Below are 17604 nucleotides of genomic sequence, written 5' to 3'. Positions count from 1 at the left end.
GTCTGCAATGGGCTCCCCTGAGGCCAAGGGACCAGCCCAGGTTCTCTGAGATTGTGGCACAGCTCACCCCAGCATTTTCAGTTTGAGCTTTCTCAGACCTCCTCTCTGTAGAAAGAAGAAATCCTAATCTAGCTCTAATAAAGCGCCAGCTGGGGGAAGTGCTGCTTGATTGTGGGGTGTCACTGAAGTGTTAGGCAGGGGTGTGGATGGGAAGGAGCAGGAGACCTCCTTATTTCTGCTTCCAAATCTAAGAATGGAAGCCCCTGGGCCCTTCTGTGGCCAGTGTCAGGTGAATCCAGTGAGAGTGAGACTATATAGGTCCCGGTACCGTGTAGACCAATCCCCACAACTTTTTCAGGGGCTCTGCACATTCAAAATGATTTTATAACAATACAAAGAAGTTATTTGCTTTTTCTACTGTCATTGTCTCATGTGCTTACAGTGGAGTTTTCCAGAAACTACAAGACGTGGGGTCAATCTGACAGCTAATGGCATACGTGCTTGTGTGGTCCTATGATTTCAAATTTTCCCGGTTTTTATTTGGGAAGTGAGGGAGGCAACAGAATATATTTTTAATTTAAAGTCTGAGGAATGAAAAGGATGAGCTGATGTGTCAGAGGAAAAGAACAAAGACTTCATCCCTGCCCCTGTCATTCCTGATCTGATTGTTTTGTTGGCTTTATCAGAACGACTTCAGGGACTGAGGCAGGTATACTGGGGATTGGAGAGAGAGTGACAGGGTGCAGTGCGGGGCTGGACTGGCCTCCTGGTGCCCCTGCGGTCTCGGGAGGAATGTGAGGGCTGAGATGCCTCTGGCTGGACCTTCCTGTCCTGAGAATCTAGAGGGAAGCAGCGTCACTTCTCTGACACGAGTGGTCTGAGGCGGCACCTCATGTCATTTTTGTTTGCTTTTTTTTTTCCTTTTGGTGTTTTTTTTTTTTGGTCTTCATTTAGAGGTAGTTCAAGGAGGAAAGGGTGGAATGTGTGGATGTGGGCTGGCTTTTGTTTCAGCCATTAGGGGCTGGGGTTAAAGTGTTTGAAAATCAGCCAGGGTAGCTTTGGCGGATTTCTTCCTCCTGGTCGGTTGCTTCCACTTTCAGTTGTGAACGAAAAACCAGGAAGTGAAGTCCCCGAGCACGTTAGAAAGCCCAGCCATGGCCTGACTCCGGACAGGGCAGGCAGACTGGGCAGAGCTGGCGTGCTCTGAGCCGTGGGCACCGGCTTGCATGGATGCTCTGAAGTTACCCTGTCCCTGGAGGAAACAGGGGTGAGGGAAGAACAGGGACTCATGTACCAGGAAGAACTCGGAGCCAGGAAGCCCCATTTGCTGGAAATACCAAGAGATGAGGCTGCCCCCACAGGGTAAGGGGACTTGCTAGCGGCGGGTATTTAGCAAGGGGTATTGAGAGCATGGAGCAGAGGCCAAGAGGGTATCCTGACCCCCAGCTTCAGCGAATCTAGGGCTCGCTGTGCCCCAGGCACACATTAGTGCTTTCTCTCCCAGGTCTCTAAGGGGCACCTTTAAACCCTGCTTATCAGGGGTAAATGGAGGAACGTGGGGGCATGGATCAGGGTTTCTTTTTCCTGCTTCTGTTGGGGGAGGTGAACCACAACTGAGACCTGGTTTTCTGGGCCTTAGCATCTGCCATAGCTCCCATGTGGGCTCTGGTAGACTTTGACTCTCCTGGCATAAGAGCTGATGAATGAGTGACTGACGGAACGGTTTTTGATGGAGTTTCATCAGATTGAATCTCAGATGAACTTCAAGGAGCGAGCATTGGGAAGGGACTCCATGGTCAGGGCTTGCTTGCTTCTGTGGGTATCACCCTTTCTGGCTGTTGGTAAAGCAAGACTGAATATAGAGCTCCAACATGTAGGTGATTGGTATTCTCTAACAGAGGTAGTCGTTAAAAATAATAAAATCAGATTAAATTAAACTAAGTTTAATTTTAAAAACAAAAGATTGGTTTAGTTAAAAGAAATAGAGTAATGGGTTTTGTTTGATCCCTTTCTCTATATTCCAGTATGAGAATTACTCTGCAAGGGGGGGAGGGGGTCCCTTTAATTAAGAAGTATTTGAGATGAGCATAGAATAATCTTGGAAGTGGCATGGTATAAAATTTTGTAGGCACCACTTGTGCGCTTGGCACAATAAAAGGAACAAACACCTAAATAAAATAAGGGTCACAAATCCTTATAGGATAGGCAGATAATATAGCGAAGTAAAGTAAATGGTATGTAAATAGATGTAGGTGGGGGCGACTGTGGCAAAATGCAAGGCAAAATGAAAAACACGTTTCAATTTAATTTTTTTTTCTTTACAAGCATTATCCATACTAAACAGAATGTTTCAGCCAGGCCTCTGGCTAGGTTCTGACCTTAAATAATCTTCGTCTCCCAGGCTATATTCTAACTCTTTGAGGACAAAGAAACCTACAATAAAATCCATGTATCATTGAGGGCCTACATGCTAAATATGCAGTGGTGGGCCACAGATTCTACAGGAGGCTGGGGGTCAGGGAAGGATAGAGGGTTGGGGAATGAGTGGAGAGAGGAAAGATGAAGCCAGTGAAGCACCAGCTCATAGTGCTCCACTTAAATTTAATTAAGACAATCTAATGAGGTGGTTGGTTTCACTATTTTTTTGGTTGAGTAGGCTCAGAGAGGTAAAGCAATTTCCCCAAGATCACAAAGCAGCCAATTTGCAAAGTGGAACTGAAGCTGCAGTCGATGTGATGCTACAAACGTGTGCTCCATCCATTCATGTTTAGAATTAGCCTTTCTTTAGATTTCAGTTGTAAAAAGAGGTTCAAGTATGGTGACCTGGGCAGATATTGAGTTCATATATTTATTAGATATTTTTCAGGTTGACATTTTTCTAGAACTGCAAATATTATAGCTACCACTCATTGAATATTTTCTATGGGGCAGCACTGTGCTTACCGTTTTATGAGGCTTTTCTCTTGTGACATTCTAAACAGTCCTATGAGTGAAAGAAATTGTTTCAAAAATGGGGAAACTGAGGCTTAGAAATAAAGAAACTGGACACAGTATGAAGAGATTGCAGCTAGAATTTGAATTTCGGCTCATTTAGTTTTGAGGCAGGTGGTGCCAACATTTCTTTTCTTTTTTTTTTTTCCACGTCAAGTTGTTTCCTTTCAATCTTAGTTGTAGAGGGTGCCGTTCAGCTTCAAGTTGTTGTGCTTTCAGTCTTAGTTGCGGAGGGCGCAGCTCAGCTCCAGGTCCAGGTGCCGTTTTTCTAGTTGCGGGGAGCACAGCCCACCATCCCTTGCGGGAGTCGAACCACCAACCTTGTGGTTGAGAGGACGCATTCCAACCAACTGAGCCATCCAGGAGCTCAGCGGCAGCTCAGCTCAAGGTGCCGTGTTCAATCTTTGTTGCAGGGGGCGGAGCCCACCATCCCTTGCAGGACTTGATTTGTTGAACCAGAAACCTTGTGGTTGAGAACCCACTGGCTCATGTGGGAATCAAACTGGCAGCCTTCGGAGTTAGGAGCATGGACCTCTAACCACCTGAGCCACCGGGCCGGCCCCGTGCCTCCATTTCTGATGAATCTAGTTTAGTACCTGGGCCAGAGAATTAGAAACTGGAAGAAATTCTCCTTTGAGAATCTTCTCATTTCAAATCCAGAGAAACAGAAAGCAGACTGTTGGTTGCCAGGGCTTGGGAGGAGAGAAGAATGGGGAGTAACTGCTCAGTGGGTACAGGTTTTCCTTTGGGGGAATCAAAGTACTTACGAACTAGACAGAAGTGGTATTTGTATATCATTGTGAGTGTACGAAGTGCCACTGACTTGTTCACTTTAAAATGGTTAATTTTATGTTTGGTGACTTGCACCTCAAACAAGGAAATCTTCCCACCTCTAGGCAGGGGAATTTCCAAACCAGGATTTGACAATGTTTTAGAAACCAGGAATAAAGTTCCTGCTTCTGTCTGTCTACTATGCCTGGCCAGCAGATGCACTGACCATCATTTGGGGTGCAGCCGGAGGTCACTCTCATGCAACAGCATCCTGGCAACATCCTGCAAGGGTGACGTGTCCCCAGCAGCCCTGAGGTTAGCCATCAATGCTCTTGTCACACTCTTCTGTAAACTCTTCTAGGTCTGTTTCTCCCTTATGACTATGTGTCCTGAGGTCAGACATGAGCTCTCTCACTTTTTCTTGCCTCTGGCACAGGGCCTGATGTTTTCTAGGCTCTTAATTATGTTGTTTGAATAAACACATGAGTGTTGGAAGGTCAGGCAGCTGTTGTACTGCTATGGCCAGGCCATGGTATCGCACCTTTTCAGGCAAGCTCTATAAGAGTTATGAGGTTGTGAGGGGCTTGTAAGACGACGCAGGGGTGGGGGTGGGCGGTAGGGGAAGATGGCTAGGTCAAAGTTCAGAAGTGTGCCATGCCCTCTCCAACTAGAAATCCTCTGTTTAAATAGATCTGAGGAGTTATTAAGACCTTTGCATATAAGTTGAAGGGCAGGTGTAGTATAAAGACCGTGATCATGTCTTCTCATTTGGGACATCTCAAAATAGAACGTCTGATATTGACAAAGAGATAGAAACTGAGGTAAGTGGAAGAGGGGAAAAGGTAGTCTTCTGAGGACTTCTCACGTACCCAACAGTGTACCAGACGGTCTACCCACAGTATCCCTTTTAAGTAGGAATTATCTCCTGCCTCTTCTTATGTGCAGTTGAGGGAAACTGAGGCTCAGTGACATTAAGTAACTGTTCCCAAGGCCACACATCTAGTAAGTTGTAGAGCTGTTGCTCTGGTACCTGGAAAAGCAATATAAATCTAGTGATCCCTGATCATTGGCTGAAGCAGGTAGCGTGAGAGCTGATTCTGCAGAGAGCCCAGACAGGAATGCTTCTTTCCCAACCTCTTGCATCACCCTGTCTTTATCCTGGCATGGGTGACAGAGACCCAGCACTTTGTCCAGCCTATCTTTTTTACAGGCTCTTTTATCACATGCAGTGGACTTCTGATACTGGTTCTCCTGACCTCAGTCCACTCATAATTCACTTGGTCAGCAATAGACTTGAGAAGCCTTTGGGAGTACAAGGTTTTCCTCAAAGTTGAGCTGCTGGACTGTGATTTGTTGGAAGCATAGTGGAAGATCAAGGTTGACTATGTCAATCTGTGATCCAGTCGGATTTGTCACTGCCTGTCACCAGCCTATCTGTGAATGGCTCAACAACAATCCAATGCTATCTTTATGGACGGTGTTATTTGACCTAATGAGGGCATTCTTGTTAAATACATCAGCCCAACTGGCCAAGGCCTGGCTCCCCAAGGCTCTCTGGTGTCTGTGAACTGAAAGGACTCCAGTGGTGTAGTGTTTACACCAGCCCCAGACTCTGTCTCATTCAGCTTTCTTGGAGGCTTTTTCTTTGTTTCTCTTTCAACTAAAGATGGATCCTCTACCTCTATCAGAAATACCTCTTCACCATTTCCCTTCCCCAAATGTCCCGCTTGTCCTGCTTTTGTGCTTTCAGCCATACTACCTGTTACCCCACATCTCTGTATCCCCTTCCTCCCTTCCACCGAGATTCACTCCACCTAATGTGGTGACTCTCCATGGAAAAAGTGGATGGAGATACACAGACAACAGTTGATGGTTGGTGACAGTGACCCTGGCTGAAATCATAGTGGGGGCGTCTTACTAGCCATTGGTGTCATTGGTGGGTCATCATCCTTGATTGTCCCTGGAAATGAGGCTACTGCCAATAAAGCCAGGGGATCAAGGACCACACATGCTTGAGGGTCTAGAGCTTTGTACTGCTGTCTTCACCTATTCCATTCTACTAGCCTCTCCCTTCTTCAAATCCATTAGCTTGGTTCCCACACACTGACTCCTTGTCTAAGTGTTTTTAGTGTTCAGTAGACCCTTAAGTCCCCAGAGGGCAGAAGCTATGTCTTCTAAGTATTAGTTTCTTTTCACATGGCACTCTGCTGGGCACACAGTGGGTCCAAGATCTTTGTTTGCCTTATTATAAGTAAATTTTAAGTGCAGAGAGTAAACTTATCTCTTGCCACATGCATGCTTTCTCCAGCCCACTGGATGTTCCTAAAGCCTGGCTACCTCCCGTAGAGCAATGGTTTATTGCCGGGGAACTAGCTTTGTCCCCTACTATGAACTCTACGTGTGCTTTCCCCATGCTAAACACACTGCCTGGCGCACAGGAAGTGCTCAGATATTCAAGCACCTGAAGAATGAATGCACCTTGGCCTCGTTAGAGTCAGGCTGCTTAGCACTGCCCTCACGCTGGCATGAAACCCCTGGCTGTAGCATTTTGGAGGAGGGCTCAGACAACTTTGTCCCCCTCTGTGTATAGGCACACATCGTGTCATTACGGGATTGAATTTTGCAACCTGTTTTCGTCAACATATCCCCTCCCTAGAAGCCTTTCTCTGAACTTGTGCCAATGATAAACAAAAGGGAAAGGTGACTCGAGGACACTTGATGAGTTCCCACTGTCTCTCAGGCACCATATTGGGCACAGTAGAATCTGAAAGCTATGGATGTGCTCATGGCCCAAATTGTTCCCTGAGTCAAGGAAGCCTCTCGGAGATGTGAACTCAAGAAAAGAGCTGATCCTACTTCATTTCTCACATCCCTCCTGAGCTTTGGTTCATGTAGCTTTTTCCATCTGATTCAGCAGCAAGGATATCCCCAATGGACATGCATTGAAACCCTAACCATTTATTTATGGTGTGCTTGCTGGTGGGCCAGGGAACCTGTCCCAAGCCTAGCCCTTTCTCTCTGCCAACTGCCTGACACAATGGAACTGTTAGATGCAGAATTGAGCTAGGAAGAGCGAGATGTGGGAGCTTCATATCATTTTCCTGTTTTAATGCTTTAAACTTTCCATGGTGTGGAAAGGACTATTCATTCACCGCCCCCCCCCCCCGGGGGTTTGATAGGGGTCTCCTTTGGTAATGCTGTCTTATTCTGCCCTGCATGCCCCTTGGAGATAAAAAGGATGCCCTTTGTCCTCTGCCTAGGGACAACCCCTGGTGTGTGTGTGCTTCAGAGCGCACTAGGTGCCAGGCTCCCACATGTGGAGAGCCACCTGAACCTGGTGACATGGCCCTGCTTGGTGGAAAGCTAATGTAAGGTGGCCTGAGCACCAGGGCGCTGGTGAGTGGCTGTGAAGTTATCTGCAGGCTCATAGGTCAGGAGCTGATGCCCGGCCCTCTCCTCAGCAACTTGTAAATGTTGAAAGACGCACTTTCAGGGCCCCTTTGGCCCTGTGCTTAAAACTTGACCTTTGTTCCGGTTTCTTATCTGCTAAAGAAATGAATGAAAAACGTTTCCACCCCCAGAGCTGCTGTCCAGAGTGACTTACTCAGCAGCTGAGTAGCATTATACAAGGCTGAAGTGCTGGGAAAAGACATTGTGTTGAGTTGGCTTTGGTGGGTGGGAGAGCTGCACTTTTAGAAACAAAGCTAAGGCGGAAGTCTCAGGTGTATTCACATGAAATGCCGATAGCCAAGGTGTGAAACTTTCTAAGTCAGCTGCCTGAGTCAGAGATGGGCTAATTTGGAGTTGTTCGTTTTAGGGTTATAAAAATAAAAATAAAAAAGAGGCATGCATATTTCAGATTGATACATACTGTCAAGTGTATGTTCCCAATGAGATTTACTCTAACCTCCCGGATTAAAACGCACCCTCAGCTCCATCCTCACTCCTCCTCTTCTCTACTTTTTTATTCCATAGTACTATATAACCTGGTTATCATTCAAACATGTTGTCAAAATCCCCCAGTAAAATGAGCGTTTTTCACTGCTATCGCCCCAGCACCTAAAATGATGCCCAGTATACATTCACGTCCTTAAATTTCTCTCGCTGAATGATCAAAGACTCAAACTTTCTGGACAATCCATTCACGATTTCCGCTCTTCCATCTGTCTTTTCCCATGAGGCTTACACCCTCCGAAACACAAAAGACTATCTTTTTTACCGGCTTTCTTATCAAATGCAGTGGACTTCTGATACTGGTTCTCCTGGCCTCAGTCCTCTCATAATTCACATTGTCCAAGCATTTTTTTTTTCCTTTCTACTTGGTAATACTCGTATATCACAGAGAGCTTTCCGTATCAGACAGACCTGCTTTATGCTTCTTCATACCTGCCAAAGAGTTCCACAGTGTGGAAGTACTACAATTTATTTGGTTACTTTCCTATCAAGAAGGGTTTCCTGGTCTCGGGCATTATAAACAATCCTATAGATCTAATGATTAGGAACAGAATAGCTAATACGTGACTCTAAGTGTCAGGCATTGTTCTAAGCACTTTACAGATATGTTATTCCCTTTTATCATTGTGACAGCGTTCTTTATTATTGCCATCTTACAGATTAGGAACAACACAGCAGTTATCTACCCCAGGTCACAAAGTAGATGACCAAGCAGCCTTTGAGCCCAAGTCTGACTCAGAGCCCACAAACTTCATCACTACCTGAGCCATTTGTGATGCACTTGATTGAACTGATGTCTTTCTACGAGACAAATTACTAGTAGAGTCGTTAAGTCAAAGGGCACACATCCTAAACTATGGCAGAGGGCAATGGGCACATCACTAGAAGTCTGCACCAAATTTGTTTCCGTGATCAACAGAGCATTTTAGTTTCATCATTGCTAGTCAAAGGGTGGGGTGGGGTGGGGAGTGGGGGGGGCAGGGAAGCATTTCATTTAAATGTGCATTTTTTAAAACTGAAAGCAAAGTTGAATGTCTTTCCCTAGTTTTAAGTTACCTGTTTGTTTTGCTGTAAACTCTCTCATGGTCGTGACCTCTGCCCTTTGTTTTACTGGGTTGTGTTTTTGTTTTCACTGGTTTGTAAGCATTGCTTCATTGAAGAAATGAGCTCTTTGCCTATCTGGAGTATTTTATACTTCTCCGAGTTTATCTTTGATTTTGTCTTTGGTATCTTTTTGGTAGGGCAAATATATAATTTTTTTAATTTTATGTAATTAAAACTTGCAACATTTGTGTCTATACGAGGTATGGTAAAAAAATATGGTGGATGTTTAAATAAAAAAATTATTACAGTAAAAGACACATTGTCATTAATCCCCCTCAAAATACTCCACCTCGCTTCAAACCCTTATCCCATCATTCTTGCCACTTTCTGAAGCAGTTCTGGAAGTCCTCCTTTGTGAGTGTCTTTAACTGCGTTGTCGTGACTGCCTTGATGTCCTGAATCATTTTGACTTTGGGGAAGAGCCAGAAGTCGCACGGTGCCAGGTCCAGTGAATAAGGTGGATGAGGACACACCGTAATGTTTTTATTTGACAGAAATTGCTGTATCAGATGCGATGTGTGACACAGAGTGTTGTCATGATGGAGGATAATTTAAGGCATACTTTAAAACACACCTTCTCTCAACCGCAGCTCACACCTGACTGACTGCACTGAACAAGTTGAAACTTGTCACACACTGTTACTAAGGTTCGATGTGCCACTTCCCATATTGAAGATCCCTGCTTTTCCATTGGATGGCCCTTGGTAGCAGCACTCACTGTATTGTTTAATCACAACAGTAAGGCTCTGTGTCACACATTGCTTCTGGTGCATGGATTAGAAAGTATAAATTGGTAGTCACAGTATAGTCTTGAGGATATGAAAAACAGTATGGGGAATATAATCAGTAATGTAAAGATCATGTAAGTTGTTAGATGGATACTGAACTTATCAGGGGGATCACTTACTTCATAGACTGTGTAGATGCCTGACCACTGCACTATACACCTGAAGCTGAAGTAGAATAATATTGATGTCAACTAGACATCAATAATATTGATGTCAAACTAGAATAATATAGATGTCACAGGATGCAAAATACAGCATAGGGAATATAGTCAATGGTATTGTAACAGCTATATACCATGTCAGAGGGGTAGTAGATTGGGGGAGGGGTTATAACTTTGTGAGGGTTGTAAATGTGTAATTATTACTTTGTTTTGTACACCTGAAACTTATAAAAATTTAAAAAAATAAATTATAAAAAAATTACAGTGTGTCCTCATTTACCCTATTCACCGGGTCTGATACCATGTGACTTCTGGCTCTTCCCCAAATTCAAAATGACAGTGAAAGTAAATGTTTTGAATTGATTCAGGACATCGAGTCAGCCATGACAGCACAACTAAAGACACTCAGGAAAGAGGACTTCCAGAACTGCTTCAGAAAGTGGCAAGAATGATGGGATAAGTGTGTTTGAAGCAAGGGAAGTATTTTGAGGGGGAATTAATGGCAATGTGTCTTTTACTGTGAAAAATTGTTTTTATTTAAACATTCACTGTATTGTTTGATCACACCTCATAACTTCTAGGTTTTGTGTCAGCCTTGAGTCTTCTCCACGTCAAGATTATAAAAAAAATTATTTCAGACTTTTTATGCCCAAATACTCTTTTGGTTTTCTTTATTTTATATTAACTCTGATCCATCTTGAACTTATCTTTCTGAGTAAGACAGTAATCACTTTTGTGTGCCCTTTCTGAACAGCTAGTCAGTTGTTTTGACATATTTATTATAAGTAAAAAAATTGATCTTGATTTGAAATGTAATTTAGTATGTGATAATTTTGTATAGACCCACTGGGGGTGTTTCAGGATTATTTTGTTACATACATTTTTCTATTCATGACCAATAGAAAATTTCCAAAGCTGTATAGTAAGCAAATTTGTTGTGTTTACCTCTCTGCCATCCCACCCAATTCCTGTTATTTTTTCCAAATTTTTCTGACTCATTTTGTAAGTTTTATTTTGGGGGCAAACTTTAGAATTAACTTTTTAGTTCCTAAAAAAATCCTGTTGCTCTTCATTAGGGTTGCGTTAAATTTACAGGTACATTTAGGGGGGCCCTACCCCTACTGACTATTTTAGGTATATTTTCCCATTTTTCAAGTCCCATTTGCCCCCAGATGTAAACTTTTTAAATAGAGGTTTTAAACATGTATTCTTATATATGCCATTGTGAATGGCATCTTTTCCATTATTTTCAAATTAATTATTGGCATGCAATATAGGAAAGCTATTGACTTTCTGGCTACTGATTTGGTAACTGGCCACCTTACTGAATTATTTCCCAGTTTCTAATTGCCACTTATTTCCTTACAGAGTTTTTAAGCTTCCCCAATAAACTGTTTTTGTATTTAATTGGGAAATATGACAACAAATTTTTATCTCGGATTTAACTGAATGTAGGCCTTTCTGATCTTTGAATCATTTAAAATAGCATGAATAGCTGAGATTTTACTCTCCTTAGCAACCAATGCTTTTCCATATCAGGCTGTTCTCTGACTAAGCTTTTTTGAAACAGGATCACTGTCTCACATCATGTTATCTTTTATTTCTTAGTATATGAAAATTACATTTGATGCAGAACAATACACTCATGTAAGGAAAGGTGAAAAGCCCTTACCTCCAGGCCTCTGAGGAAATTGGGTGAAGGATCTTGCAATTCAGTGTGACTCTGGTTCACACTCATTGCATAGTTAGGAAAGGCTATCAGATCTTTCCAAGTGTACTCACAAAGCTATTGGTTTATAATGTCCTATTCACCTTTTGCCATTACCTTGGAATTTGTCTAGAAATATTGCCTATGTGGTTAAAGACGGAGATGATGGTGTCCTAAATTGAGGGTGGCAGGAATTTAAGGATAATAACAATGGAGGCTGAGTTAGCAACTTAAAGCTTAACCAAGAAAGCAAAACTTCCATATAGGTGTACGGCCTCCCAAATAACATGCAGGCCCCTTTCGAATCATTATGAGTTGTGAAAACTTGTGACATCGTCTCTAGGAGAGAGTAATTCATTCAGAAGGGAAGAATGTGTTAACTAATTGGGTGTAAGAACTTGAGGACTCTGGCCTCTCTTTTAATGAGCTTTCTAGCACCACAGAATAAGCCCATACATGCAAGAGAAGAGAGAAACCAATTAAATTCAAATGAGTGTGTCCCTTTCTAGGAGGCAGATTTTAAAAAAAATTTTTGAAAAGCTTATAATTACAATTTATATGTCATTATTGCATAGAAAATAGCTCTTCAGGTTTAAAAGAAAAGATAATTTATCTATTGTCCTTTGAATTCCAGAAACCCAGGGTAACAGAATTATTTTCGAGTATTTCTAAGCTGGACCTTGCACCTACTTACTACTGTGGATTACTTAATTTGATAAGATGTATCTTATAAATTCTTCCAAGCCTAGAGGAGTTGACTGATCCTGAGAGGTCCTTGATGTGTGTTAGAAACACATCCTTTTCACCACCCACCATCCCCAACCCAACACTTGGACAACAACTTTCTGTGGGAGTACCTATCTCAAGATGGGCCAGAATGATTGTTGGTGATCTAAGTTTTGGGTAGTTTGGGGGTGGGAGAGTTTTACTAGGAGGAAAATGGGTTACCTAAGAATGTTTAGAACAGACTATTCTGAACCAGGAAACTGGTCACTTATTCAACAACCACTCACTGAAAGTTTCCTTTGTGCCAGGCACAGGACAGGCATGGGAGGCCCAGTAGTGAACAAAACAAAAATCCCTGTTCAAGTTAGAGCATCATTTCAGTAGGGGCAATGGACAGTAAGGGAGCAGGACTATTTAAGATAGTGAGCAGTCATGGAGAAGAGGATGCAAGGCCCATGGTAGTGACTAGGGTGAGAGGGCAACATTTAATAGGGTGATCAGAGTGAGCCTGTGAGGAAGTGACATTTTAGTTAAGACCAGACCTATAAGCAATACACAACCATTGCAGATCTGGGCAACAGTGTTCCAGGGAGAGGGAAGAGCAAACACGGAGGCTCTAAGGTAGAAATGGACTTATGGTTGACAAAAAATGTGTATGTTAGGGCAAATGGAGCCATTTAGGGACTTTATCTAAAGAAAATTAGACTTAATGAAGAAATGCTGTTCCACATCCACAAAGAAGCAAAACCCAAAGCTGAACATGGCGTGGTTATAACCTAGACAGCAGGGCTGGTCCTGGGAGCTTGCAAGCAGGTGTGAAGGCAGAAGGTGTCTTTCAGCTAGCTTGGGAATTAAACATGTTAGGAACCAGAAGATGAGTGACTTTGGCCATCCATACTACAGAGGAAGGGAGGGTCCTGGATTGAATCAAGGGGAAGTGCTGAGGACCAATGGGCATCCTTGGGGTGTGGGGCAGAGGCATGTCACTATGATCACATCAGAAAGCGGAAGCAGGCGCCACTTGGGGCCATCCTAACATGTATTGTAGCTTGCTCAGCCATCTATGTATGAGCTGGGATAGGAACTCACAGATACAGCATAACATAACTCTTTCCTCTTTTCTTTACCACTATTGCACTTCTCCCTGCCCACCCCATAATTTCCCAACTAAAAATGATGTAAAGGGAAGAGGCGATGCCATCACACCTCTGCTTGCAGGGGGGTTAGGGGTGGGGAGGGTGTGTATGAAGTGGCCAAAAGAGAATTGTAATTTGAATGACACAGGAAACATGACAGGAGGAATAGTGGCTTTTCCCCTCATTTATTTGAGCACATATGTAAGTGGTAATAGATTCTAAAGGTTAGAACCAAATTTTCCCAGTCTAGTAGTGGTATAACCCAACCTGAAAGTCTCACCTTTTCTCAGGCCCTCAGTTTGTCCCATTTAAATAATGAGAGAGTTACATGATATCATTACAAATCCTCTCTAATGGTAGCATTATAAGGTTAAAAATGTGTGTGTGTTCAGCATTAAAAACAAAACAAAAAGACTATCAAGATAGTGAAAAGACAGCAGATGGGAGAAAAAATTTGCAAATCATATATCTGATGAGGGTCTAGTATCCGGAATATATAAAGAACTCTTGCAGTTCAACAACACAAAGACAAACAACCCAATTTAAAAATGGTCAAAAGGACTGGCATAGACATTTCTTTTACGGAAGAAATGCAAATAGCCAACAAGCAGTGAAAAGACGCTCGATCAATTATTCATTAAGAAAATGAAAATCAAAACCACCAGATGCCTGGGGGGTAAAATGTCTAACTATTACATTGTTTTGTACACCAGAAACTAATAATTAAAAAAAAAAAAAAAAGACTAGACTTTTAAGTAACTGGTGACTGGAACATCTATTTTTCTACAAAACTGGAAAAATGAACCTGCTTTCTAGAAGACTGTATGACAAAATAAAACATGTGAAGCACTGTAGATTCTTAAAAAAACAAAAACAAAAAACCACCAGATGCCATTTCATACCTATTAGGATGGCTATTATCAAAAAACAGAAAAATAGCAAGTGTTAATGAGGATGTAAAGAAGTTGGAACCTTCTACATTGCTGGTTAGAATGTAAAATGGTGCAGCCACTGTGGAAAACAGTTTGATGGTTCTCCCAAGTTAAATGTAAAATTGCCATGTGACGTAGCAATTCCACTATTAGGTATTTACCCTAAAGAATTAAAACAAGTACTCAAACACAAAATGGTACACAAAGTTCACAGCACTATTCACCGTAGCCGAAGGGTGGAAAGAACCCAAATATCTATCAAAATATAGTCTATCCTACAATGATATATTATTCAGACATAAGAAGGAATGAAGAATTGATACATGCTACAGCATGGATAAACCTTGAAAGTATTATTCTGAGTGAAAGAAGTCAGACACAAAAAGTCACATATTATAGGATTCCATTTTTATGAAATATTCAGAATTACTAAATCAACAGAAACAGAAAGTAAATTTGAGGTTGCCAGGAGTTGGGGGAAGGGAGAATGGGGAGTTACTTCTTCATGGGTACAGAGTTTCCAAAAACTGGGGATGATGAAATGTTTTGGAACGAACTAGAGGTAATGGTTGCACAACACTGTGAATGTACTAAATGCTGCTAAGTTGTACATTTAAAAATGGTTAATTCTAAAATAGTTATGTGAATTTTATCTCAATCAAAAACAATGTGGGGCAGCAGGTAGGAACTGTTTGAAATTCTGTGCATATCCTATTTAGATTGATTATCTGGTCAGTAATAGCAAAATGAGTGAACTATTTCGGCTGACAAATAAATACAGCCTTCGGTGTCCTCTGCAATCCCGTGCAGGCGAGGTATTTTCATTCCCAGGAAACTGTGGTCTTGGCATTCGTAGGGACCTCCTGTGTTTGTAATGAAGTGGTCTATCTCATCCCATTTGTAGACAATATGACTGGAATATATCTAAAGGCATGCTCAATACTTGACAGACCATGGTCCGGATTAAACCAGATGTGTTTTTTTGTTAATCCCAAACCAGACACTTAGTATTTGAACCAATAGTTAAAATTGAGGTATCATAAAAATCCAGCGCTCCAGGTTTTCTAGGAAGAAAAAAATCTGACCATCTGGTGACTCTGAGTACTACCTTGTGACATTCAGTCGAGGTTGAACAGTTGCTGCCTCTCTCTCTCTTACACACCCCTTTGTGTTATCTGCCAGGCTATTCGCCCTCCCTCCTTCCCCCATCCCATTCTGCCACATGTGAACATAAATTTCACCTTTAGACCCTCTTTTAAAGACATTATTTGCAAAGTCTCCCATTAAAATGTACATCTGCCATCTGAAAGGACAGAGTCCTCAGCGCAACAATTTGTTCCCATAGCTAAGAAGGAGGGTGTGGGTAAGACTCTTAATTTGGCAGCGGCATTGAGGCACAGAGAGGAATCCTAGAGCACGAGGTACTCCCAGACTGGTAGCAGTGTCCCCGGCTGAGGGCGGGGCTTGATGGTGGGCAGGCTGGTGAGCACAAAGCAGGCTTCTGCTCCCTTTGGCACTCCTCCACTTGGGGTGGCTGGCCTTAGAACTATGTCCTGCATAGCTGGCTCTTGAACAAGGTCTGCCCCCTAGAGTGCCACTTCACCAAACAAGTCCAGGTGAGGCTGGATTCCACAAATCCCAGCTCTCAGAATCCTGGCAGATCCTCACGGTAACGCCTATTGTCACGTAACCTAACACCTGTGGGGCCTTGCTTTTGTTTTTGCTTTGTCTTCCTTTTCTTCCCTTACCCACAATGTGGAAGACACCAAGGAGTTGGGGACAGTCATCACAGTCTCTGGAAGTTTAATTTTCCTCCATAAAATGGAGAGGGACTATTCCAAATTCAGGTAATGACCAATCGGGGGACAGAAAAATGATTAACAGTGACTCAGGGTTACTTGCGACTGTTCTTGGTCTCACACAAAATTCCTAAGTTTTATAGCCTTGCTTAGAGGAGAGTGAAGTGTGTTCCTTGATGAGAAAGTTCCAGATGCCAGCTATGGCGGCTGCCCCAGAGTTCTAAGGGGGACTGTGGTCTTGATCTGATAAAACTTTTTATTGGGCTTGCTTTGCTCTCTTGATTTTGAGTGAAAAAGTTTAGCCTCATATCCAAGCTGTTGTTCCGTAGGGGCATTGCAGTTCCCTTTGACTCATGCAACTTCCGAACTTCCTTTGCTGTTACCTGTGAGGTACCAGACACATTGAGTCTCCTTGAACCCTGCGGCTGGTCTCTATAAGAAAAAAATAAGTTGTGGTTTTGCTGTAGATTTGTGTTGTAGATTTTAATGGGGAAGCAGCAATGGAAATGGTGAGTGAATTTGGACAAGTCTGGAAATGGTGAGTGAATTTGGAGCTGTGGTTTTGTTGTAGATTTGAGTTGTAGATTTTAACGGGGAAGAAGCAATGGAAATGGTGAGTGAATTTGGACAAGTCACTTTGGCCCTGGAACTTCTGTATTCTTGTCTGTAAAATGCTGCTTCATGACCTCGGTTGGATTAAATTAGATGATCTGTGCAAACAACCCAGCCCAGTGCCTGGCATACAGTCATTGCTTGTGTTTGCTGCTTTTGTTCTCCTAATCAGGTCTGAAAGCTGTGAGGCAAGAGTTAGTTCCTCCTATTAGAGCAGTTTAAACTGAACTTGGCTGAGAACTACGAGAAAAGCTGGGTTGGAAAAAGCCTTTGTTTTTTTTGGTTCCTTGAGATCTCTTCCTGACCTACATCTTTAACGCTCACCTGCTACCAGGTGTCAGCCCCATTTTCCAGCACCCTTTCTGCATATCTGATTAACATTGCCTCCAATAAAAATGGTGCCTCCAGACTCCCTGGAGGAGAGGACATTGGACATAGCAAATTGTGATGCTGTTGAGCTCGGAGCCCCACCGGACACTTTCAAAAAGAAAGCAATGATCAAGGCATATCTGGCCAGCAGGAAATGTCCTTCGTGCAGGACGCTTGATTTCTAAAATCTGTGTTGTCACCTCTACAGAGTTGCCCTCTTCTGTTTGGTTTATACTAGGGAAATCCAACCGGAAGGGTCCTTCCTGACCCTCGTTCTGCTTGGGCAGGGGAAGACCTCCTCTAACTACTCACTTAATGTTGGGTCTTCTTCTAGGCTTTGTGGGCCAGAAATAAAAGGGCAGTCATTTCTCAAAATTGTCTGGGAAATGATTAACTTGTTTCCTTTGATCCTTTCCACCTTGTGGGAGGACGGACAGTCAAGTAGCAGTGGAGAACTCACTCTAAGGTAAATAATGGGAGAAATTCTGCTGCCTGAGTGGTCCAGCACTGGCTATTTGGAAGATTAGAAGCCATGTGTGTGTATGTGTGTGTC

The 17604-nt window shown here is 42.8% G+C and overlaps 1 protein-coding gene across 3 annotated transcripts in view; it reads left to right on the top strand.

Annotated features, from left to right (window-relative positions):
• Window positions 1-17604, top strand: part of ACSL5 (acyl-CoA synthetase long chain family member 5) — a 46106-nt gene that overhangs the window by 1211 nt on the left and 27291 nt on the right. The window contains exon 1 of one of the 3 annotated variants that reach the window (XM_019725140.2): window positions 1119-1362. The exons of 1 other annotated variant lie outside the window; for it this stretch is intronic. In XM_019725140.2, the coding sequence (XP_019580699.2) occupies window positions 1344-1362 (19 nt within the window). In that variant the 5' untranslated portion in view covers window positions 1119-1343. Of the gene's footprint in view, window positions 1-1118; window positions 1363-15980; window positions 16119-17604 lie in introns of those variants that run through there. One more of the 3 variants, XM_074339064.1, reaches the window with a different exon arrangement.

The sequence above is a fragment of the Rhinolophus sinicus genome, linkage group LG07 (genome assembly GCF_036562045.2).
Source record: "Rhinolophus sinicus isolate RSC01 linkage group LG07, ASM3656204v1, whole genome shotgun sequence".
Lineage (NCBI taxonomy): Eukaryota > Metazoa > Chordata > Mammalia > Chiroptera > Rhinolophidae > Rhinolophus > Rhinolophus sinicus.
The sequence above is the reverse complement of the archived record's forward strand: the minus strand, read 5'-3'. Positions and strand labels throughout refer to the sequence as shown.